Below are 9,637 nucleotides of genomic sequence, written 5' to 3' on the forward strand. Positions count from 1 at the left end.
CCAGAGAGTGGCTGCCTTTTAATTTATCCCAGCAGTCCCGCTTTTAGCTCCTGTTTTAAAATCATCACTCGTGAAATCATACACAAACGAGCCAAGCGCTTCTGTAATCGACATTTGAACGACAGGGGGAATGTTTACAACATGTTTAGTGATTTTTAAACTCGGTTTGATCGACGTGTCTACGGGCTGCGCTCTGCCAGCTTTTTTTTTTTTTTTTTTTTTTGTCGCTCGCTCACCCGCGCGTGAACCCTCGAGCTCTAGAAAGAGCATCGGTCCGTCGCGCGACCTGGTAGTTGGAATTATAATCAGCCGCTCTCGTGCTGCGGCCGAATAGTTACGTAATTACGACGTATGGCTACAATGTTGCACATTTTATTCGAAAACGGCAATTATAGTGAAACTAAACCAAATGTCCACCTAGAACCCGAGCCAAGTTGTTTATTTTTTATGCTTCTAAGGTTTATTTTTATTACGAGTTGTGAGCGTAGAAGAACTACACGCTCATTCTGTCAAAACAATATGACAGCCGCCCGCCATTATAGGCTAAGTGTTGTTTTGGTAGTGCACCACGCCCCCCTCTGTAACCCCAGGCTGTATGGATGAGCAGTCAGACGGCGTCCTGAGCTAGCTTAAACAATTATGAAGGTGGCAGAAATTCATTTAGAAATAATCACAATTTGTTTCACCTTAACTGTATTTAGGATTTATGTGTTATCACTGTCAAACTGTGTTGTTAAGTACTACACATTCTGAGAAGCAACACTAACATTGTCACATATAGTTACCCAAATAAACTATTCAGTCCTTCTACGACTTAACCATTGCAAATTGAAAGTAATTTACTATGTGTACTATGTTTGTTTTTGTCTGAAGGCACAAATCCTCAATTTACTTTTTTTTCCTCTTCTATTTCTTCTACGTAATGACATTGGTTGAACCAATCTCCCTGAGCTGCTTCATCTTACCAAGTGTATAAAAGCAATGCCAGGGCATCTGACTAGACTGGCCACTTTTAATATTTGAAAGCTGAGTTTAAATGCAAGACTACTTCAATAATATTGCCTATTCCAAATATTGAATCCATGCAGTCTTTGCAACAACAATTCTGCATCTTTATTATATTTTAGTGACAGGGTGAGAGCCACAGTATATCAGTATTCATACACTTTTTACTTCTCCACGTTTATTCAAGTTATAGCCAATAAGATGTTTATTAACTCTGAATCACACATTTTATTTTAAGCTTTAGTCTTAAAGCTTAAAATAAGCTTTAAGACTTTAAGATATGTCAAAAGACATATCTTAAACTGACTTAAATTACTTTTATTAATCCAGTAACATCTGTCCATGCAGAGTTGTGGGTAATCTAGCGATAGTATTCCTGAATTAGTTTTTAATTTGGTTGTCGTCTATTATATAAATAACTTTGCATTATAGAACTTGGAATCCCAATGAATTTTATATTGTTTGGTTGACCAACCAGCTCTAAAATAGGAGTGTGGCATGTTTTTAGTTTTAAAGTTTTCCTAAAATAAATAAAATAAATCTGGTGTAACTGTGGGGCCCATTTGTTTTGGTACCCTCAGATGAAATACCATGCAACCAGACGGAAGTCTCTTACAATTAATAACTAGAGTTGCCCTGTGTGTAATTTAATCTCAGTATAAATACATCTGTTCTGTATTTGTTGGAGAACATTAGTCAACAAATTGCTTCAATACATGCCAAGGAATAAAGCAGACAAGCTGGGGATGTAGTTTTGGAGAAGTTTAAAGTTGGATTAGGTTAGGAAACAATATCCCAAACGTTGATAGACATCTTTATTTCATCATCCACAAATCTGGCTTCTATGGAAGTGTTAGCAAAAGAGAGCTATTATGGAAATAAATCTTGTTTTCAGTTTGCCAAAAGGCATGACTGGGACACGGCAAGATGTTCAGGTAAAACTGGACCAGAGTTGAACAACGTGACCAACATCCAGATTGTGTGGGAGAAAAGTAACACAGCTCACCCATCCCGACAGTAAAGTATACAGCGAGATCGACTTTGGAAACATTGTAGAATTTTCCTTCCACTTTGTAATTATGCATTATATTCTTTTGGTCTATCACCTAAAGTCCTCATAAAACACGTTGCCGTCTGTGGTTGTAATGTGAAAAAACATATAGGGGAGACATATTTTCGGACAGACCCGCGTTTTGTTTTCTGTGTGTCTGTGTCTCCTCACAAATGGACGTTTTTAGTGCTCTGACTCCGGCGGGGAGATCCGGTGGACACATGTCGGTGTGTGTGAGCGCATGACGTCACCCTTTTCCAGTTGGTCAGTTTAAGAGGTCATGACACACTGTGAACAGCTACTGCTGTCAAATTGGACACTAGGATAGGATGTTATTGCCCAAGTCCACCCGAAAGGTTGGAAGATACAGTGCTGTAAACAGACGGGGGGGGGGCGAAAAAAATACTTTAATATTGTTGGTGTAAAAAAAACTAGCAGGCAGTTCTTTATACAACCACAGAATTGATCAAAATTGGTATAAATCTGTGTATTCTTGCTTTAAAAATAAGGTAAATGATTTCCTTTAACGCTATTAATTCGACATCTATAGTTGCAGCATGAACTATTATTTTCTGACATGTCTAGTAACATTCCTTTCACTGGTGTTAAACATTTTTCTCAGATGGAGTTTAAGCATGGAGACTAACAGGTTCAGAAACTCTTTCTTAAAGTTGCACTGTACTCTCTCTCTCTCTTGAAGGGCAAGAATTCTCCTACGAGGATCCAAGCAGTATCAGATCATCAAGTAATATTATTAGTGTTAGCTGGCGTTGGCGCTTCCCTCAAGGAACAGCGACTGCATTCGGTCCTGCGACAGAAAAGGGTTGGTTGCTGTCGGGATAGTGAATGTAAACGTTTTAAGACGATTCTCAGAATGGAATCAACATTTTGTGAGGGGGGGAAAAAAGTGGAACAAATTTTTACTCTGTTAATAAATTTAAAAAAGTAAATAAAAAAAAAAAAAAACAACCAGCAATAATTAATGTTTAAGTAGCTTAAGTAACATCCTCAGCCCACTGTCGATTGATGGAAACATGCAACAAATGTCACAATTTAATTTTTTTTTTGTTTTGTTTTGTTTTCCTTCTAACTCTGACTTGTGTTTATACCTGGGCAAGTCAAAGGGTTTACTAGGAAGTTAAAAAATGACTTTGTGTTGATGTAAATGTTTAATAGTTATCTTAGCCACTAAGAGATGACTCAACAGATTTGCATAAAAGGTCACAGAATATCTCACTCTTTGAGTGATTATTGTGCAGAATGTTACTTTTTTATGGTTTTGCTCTCTGTAAAGCAAATCAGTACAACAAGCTTATGCTAGCTGGTTCGTTAGCCATGCTGTCTGCTCAGGTAGAAGCTACAGTTTGCTGCTTAATCAACATGCTCCTGGTATCTTGAGTATTTTTTTCCCCCTCAGCAAATATTTTCCATATTCGACTCTTGAAAAAACAAGAAACAAATGGACCCATAAAGTCTGTTTACCCTGGAGTCTTCTCTGATACCTATTAAAAGAGCTCTAAGTTGCTCAAACGTCTTAGTCCGAGTTACGCCTGGGTTGGATTTGGTTTGCCTTCTTAGATATTATTTTCTTGAAAAGCTTGGACTTGCTATACCAGAAGCAGCATATTGATGCGGAGGTTTCCGTTTTGTAAGACGTTGGTGTGCTCAGCTTGTTTCATTGGAAATAAAGGATATCTTCTTGCCTGTAGCTATTTGTGAATCAAAAATCTGACTTCATGCACTTTTTTTTTATGATGAATAAATTCAGTTTCATTCAGGGGCCATGTGTGTGCTGACATGCCGTTGACAGATCCACAGTATGAGCCTCCTGGAAAAAAATATGGTCTTCATTTAGCTCCTTTTTTATTTTTTTTACTTGTATAACTTTAAGAATGCGACAGAGGCTTGATGGATTATGCTTCCCAACGTTCCTGGGCACGCCAGTGTTTGAGCTTGTTTTGAGTGTCCCGTATTCAAACACGAAACATCCAATAAACTAAGCAGAGTGCTTCTTTTCTTTCGTGCGTTTGTGTTCTTGTTTAAAAAAAGAACAAAAGTGCATGGCTTTTTTTTTATTATTTTTTTTTTATTGATGGACAGATGTTGAAACTGAAAGAGGCAGTTTGTCAGTATTGGTTTACTATGTCAAGATTTGTACAGCAGCAATATTATGTTGCTGCAGGTCCAAATGTTCTCCTGCATTTAAAGGTCACCGGGGGTCACCATGTTGCAGGGTTATGCTCAGAAATGTCTGCAAAATGCACAAGTTTTAAACAGCGGCGAAATGAGAGCAAAACTGAGCACAGACGGTGAAAGCTGTTTTTCATTGTAAATTGCATCCCCCCCACCCCCAAACAGACATCAAACAAAAACGCATACGCTGATATAAGCGTACGTCTTGTTTTCTCATTTTGTTCCCCTGAATTTAAGACGCTGGATGCGAGCAACGGGTGGTGTAGTTGGAGATTGCGAGCCGCCTGCCTCTGGCGTCTCTCCTGTGATCATCGGAATGGTGAAAACCACCCGCTGCGCTCCCCTTCAAAACCGACGGCTGCAGCAAAATCAGAAAACAAAACAACCAGAAAAGGGCTGCACATTCATTTATATCGCCACAGACGTCTGCATATTAGAACTAATGAAGCCTATGAGAAAGTTTCTGTTCATTTCTATGGGGAATTCCCCTGTATTGAGCTGCGATGCAGTCTGCTTTTTTTCCCCTTTTCTCTTTGCAGTGCAGTTGAGGTTAGGCCAACCACCTGGGCTGCCGTCTCCTAGACGCAGGAACAGACCATTTATGAATCTGACACCTCTGGCAGGGTTCATTTTTCTATAAATCTGGCAGTAAAGTTGAGGCTCCCTCCACTAAAGCCTGCCGCTTCCTCTGGAGCCAAATTGATATGAAACCTGCAGCTTTTATTTTCCTAATTTCTTTGAGTGATCTGACATTTATTTTATTCTTGATGTTCAATTTATAAAATGAGGCACTTGAGTGTATTGAGTAGCTTTCCCTCTCTAAATTTTGACGGACCACTCTATTAAGGCTGCGCAAAATATCGACCTTTCAAAATCCGAGTGCGATAATTGTTGGCTTATTCCAAATGTTATGAACTTGCATTTTATTTGTTAATGTATTAATTAGACAATTGGACAGAGTCTCGGAAGCAGATGCTAAAGGTCACCGATACCTCTTTGAGAGCTGTAGCAGCAGAAATGTTTCTTTCTTCAGTTTCTGGTGTGAGCTGTCGTTCATTATTCATGACGGGATCAGAGCTGACGTCACACTGTGTGTGTGTGTGTGTGTGTGAAAAAAAGTTTAATTTCTGTGAAACAGTGTTTCACATTTTAAATGGTCACCTCCACTGATTTATTTCCCTGACATCTATGTGGACACTAATGATATTTACCAATCTGTGAATTTTTGTGGTCAGCTGGTCAAGTTGAAAATTGGTAGATTTCAGTCACCAGCTTACTGAGTTATCTGAGTGTTGATGTCGAATCGGTTCACTTATTATTCTTCTGCGCTCCTGCAAGGGTTCTTTTATCTTTGATCCTGCAAACGGTGAGCAGAGCTAGACTGTGGTCTTCTACCCGCAGTATGAAAACACAGCTTCCTTCTTACCAGCTGCTACTGCTGACGGGGTTCAAAGAAGAAAGTTATCAGGGTTTTTTTTTTAAATGAATTTTTTATGGGAAGTGAAAGGAAGCAAATGATCAAAGAGGGTGAGTAATAAAAAGATTGGATCAAACTTGGAAGTTTTACCGAGAAACGTGGAGGCTCGTTGCTCAGCCGGGAACTGTGGGTGTTAGTCAGCGTCCTTTCTGTGTCTTTCCAAAAAAAAAACACTCCAGCAAACAAAAGAGGAATGTTAAAATTTTTAACAGATTTTTCTGGTTTAAAAAAAAAAAAAAATTACCTGGACTAAGTGCTCATCAACTTGTGTGGTCTGCAATAATGAAACCCTATCTTATCCATTTTTGCAGAAAACCCCAACAAGGACAAGATGAAGGCTCGCGAAAAGAAGAAGGTGAAAGAACGAGAGAAGGAGAAGAAAAAGCACAAAGTGATGAATGAGATCAAGAGAGAGAACGGCGAAGTCAAGCAGCCGATTAAAGGTTGGTGGAAACACTCATGCATACCAAATGATGAGCGGGAGGGAAACAAATCTCGTCTGTTTAAGCTGCACTTGGTGAAAGTGGCATTTTAACACGTCCAAACTGGAAATGCACCCCCCCCCTCCAAACCAATTTAAGTTACATTTACAATAATTATTTTCTAATTAAAGTAATTATAAGGGAGATTTGATTGTTAAATAAAGAAAGCAGCACCAAACTTTGACACAACATAGCAGTGTCAGACGTCGGATTGAACGTGCTCCATATTTCAATCTCCTTCTTCCCCAAGATGGTGTGCAGTTAATCATTAGTGCAAGATTAATGTTCAGAGGTTATAAAAACTCTTCGTACGGTGCTGTAAAAATCCAAACGCTTCACTGTAACGGGGCTGGCAGCAGGAAGCTGAAGGTGTGACGATGGCATCCGTGACATTAGGTTGACCTTTGGGGCGGGTTTCCTGCCATGTGATGAAACGGAGCTCATGATTTATTTAGTTTTTTTTTTTTTTTCCCAATCAGGAAAAACATACGTTGAGCGCAGCTCACAAGGTTAAATCCGCATCACGCAGGCGTGCAGATCTCGGTGAATGCCGGCTTTATTCCCATTGATTTGATTTGTTCTGAAACTACAGTCGGACTGGCAGTCTTCCATAGCATAATGTCATGGCCGCGCCGTGACATTTCAAGGACTTAGCGGCACTTTAACCACACACCATGACCACTGGCTGCAGATGGAAATTACATAGAGATTATCTGTAATATGTCACTCTTCCTGCTCTCTGTAGAGAGGAAGTGCGGCCTCGTAACGTTGATTCATCTTCTCGTTACTTATGAGAAGTTGGGAGATGACTGGTTCTAGAGTAAGAACCAGTCATCTTACACCGAGAGTAAGAGCGAGCGCTAATCCTGCAGTCACCCTGCGCGGGAGTCTGGTGCTTAATCATGTGTGTTTAGGATAATGGAGACGCTGAAATCCACCGTGAGATTTTTAATCTTCTGAAGGAGGAAGGGGGGGGGAGGTTTACTAGCACACCAGAGCAGGAAAGTACTGTGGTGTTAAATCAGAGTATTCAACCTGCAAATGCCGCAAGTGACATAGAGACTGAGAGGAGAAAGTTAGAAATCTAATCAGCGAAAGAGTGTTAAGTTTACAATTGAGACAGAGAGAGAGAAAGAGAGAGGGAGAGAGAGAGCGCCAGTGGAGGAAAGGATGGAGAATCAATAAGCAGCAAACGACCACTCTGACAGTAAATCTTTTTTACTGCCGCTGAGGTTGTTTGTGGGCCTGTGTGTGGATTTGACTGCAAACTTATCTGACCTTAAACAGATCAGGACTGTTCAGCCGAGTGGCACAAGGAATTTTAGTTATTCATTAGACGTGCTTTTACTTTAAAGCAGGAGGCAGAGGGGGAACAGAAAGAGATTTCCTGTCAGGACTAGCTCCACTGGTTTTATTACGGTGGTCATAACACTGAGGGTTGCAGTGAATTAACTGATGGAGTGGCTGTTTGTTGGAGAGAAAAAAAAAAGGCTTTTCAGTCTCTGTATTTAGTTTCAGCATCGATCTGTTAGAGCTTTCTGATTAACCTGCACAAGGATTTTAACTAGATTTAAATAATAGCGATGGGATCTTCAATTTATCTGCTATTATTGTGTGCCCTGTCCATTGATTGGCGTATCGATGATTTTTGGTTATTATAAAATGTATTAAGACACAAGCTTTAATGCATTTTTTTTGTTTTGTTTTGTTCTATAATTGCACTGATTTCCATTTTCTTTTTTGAGAACTGTAACATAAGAAGATACAGGAACAACATTCAAAACATTTTAACCAGCTTCCTGCTGTATTAAAAATAATCCGAACAAAAGTGACATGATTATAGAGTGTTTGATAGATTCTTTGTCGCATAATACTTTTTTTTTTTTTTTCTGGATTTCAAAATCACCGCTTTATGTCAAGCAACAGTTTTGCTTCTGCGGTGTGTGTTTGTACACTTTGGGGACGTTCGAAGTCAGAGTTGGAAGGTAAGACCTCAAAACCCAAAACCTGAAGAGGCATCAGCCTGATGAGTAAATAATAGTGTTCTTTGAACTTTTCAGTCTGTCAGACGACGGAAAGCCATCTGAAAATATTACACCGCATTTTATGACTTGGCTGTGGATTAGAAACGTATAAGCCTAATTATGTGAGTGATCCTAATTAGCCCAAATAATCAGAAATGTATAATTATGTAACGACTGTGAAGGCCGGCTTCTCTTCTGAATGTGAAATGATTTTGGCCGCTCCATGGAGAGTTTTACTTTCATTTTTCCACGTCTTGTTTGAGACGGCATCGGCAAAGGTTCAACCCGTTTTAAGGGTCATTCTGTTCATCGTGTGAGACAAACGCACGCCGCACTTTTCAGATTTTGATCCTTTAAAAGATTGAAATAACTGAGGCTAAATTTCTCTTCACATAAAATGAAATGCACTGAAGCTTGTGGCAGCAAAAAAATAAATAAAAAAAATAAAGCGGTTATTAAATTTAGTCCTGGAAGATAATAACAGAAATCTCCACCAGACTGATTATGATCCGGGCATTTTTGTCAATATCTGGCTGGTGTGATGAGGGGTTCAGATTTGGGAACAGAAGTGTTTCTGTTTGTGTCCATATTTAGTTTGAGTCGGGGGTGGGAAGGCTGATTTGTGTGTTAAAGAGCTTTTGGATTAGTAGCTCTAGTATTGTACTCTAAATACCCCGTCTCTCTGCTGCTCTCTTTAATACCGTCTGTCCCTCTGCTGTTTCACATTCTGCATCCCCTCCCTCCCGCGTCTGGCAGGAAGAACACGCTCACACACACACACACACACACACACACACACACACACGTATGCACACAGACAAAAATGAGAGAAAGGAAGAATCTTCATCATATCAGAGTCTTGAAGATTCAACCTGGTAATTGTTTCCCTCACACACGCAGTCACAAACGGCGCCGAGCAGAAATTTCCACGTTCCAATTTGTCTCGCTTCTGGGATTTAAGGAGGTGAACCGTGGCGCAGTTTTTTATTTTTTTTATTATTTTATTTTTATCTCTCTTCAGATATTGACTAAACTGTTTCCTGACTTAGTCGGCGCTACTTTTCTCGAGGGATTCCGTTTCAATTTATTTAGTATGTACACCACGGGAGGCGCATGTCAGCTGGGGAGAGCGATGACTCATCTGTCTGCTCTTGTTTAAAAATAGTTAGTGCTCATTACTTTTCAGTGTTCTCCTTTAAATGCTTGTTTAAAGTAGTCAGCTTGTTTGGATTGTTAAAGGCTCGGTGTGGATGTTTGGATTTCTCCTACTGTAACTTGTTGTTTTCCGAGATCAGAAAGCGAGAGAAACTATTCAGACATGGTTTAAAATAATTCTTGTACTTGCTTATTGATATTTGGAAACTAAACTTCGATCTCCCTGTCTTTCTGTCCCGTCCCCCCCCCC

At 39.7% G+C, this 9,637-nt stretch overlaps 1 protein-coding gene across 1 annotated transcript in view; it reads left to right on the plus strand.

The window, feature by feature from the left end:
* The window catches only part of LOC106961678 (round spermatid basic protein 1-like), a 42,957-nt gene that overhangs the window by 846 nt on the left and 32,474 nt on the right, over positions 1-9,637 (plus strand). The window contains exon 2 of the mRNA XM_015055566.1: positions 6,038-6,169. Within this exon, the coding sequence (XP_014911052.1) occupies positions 6,038-6,169 (132 nt within the window). The remainder of the gene's footprint in view (positions 1-6,037; positions 6,170-9,637) is intronic.

Source organism: Poecilia latipinna, unplaced genomic scaffold (genome assembly GCF_001443285.1).
Source record: "Poecilia latipinna isolate Pla-1442-1.1 unplaced genomic scaffold, P_latipinna-1.0 Scaffold1322, whole genome shotgun sequence".
Classification (NCBI taxonomy): Eukaryota; Metazoa; Chordata; class Actinopteri; order Cyprinodontiformes; family Poeciliidae; genus Poecilia; species Poecilia latipinna.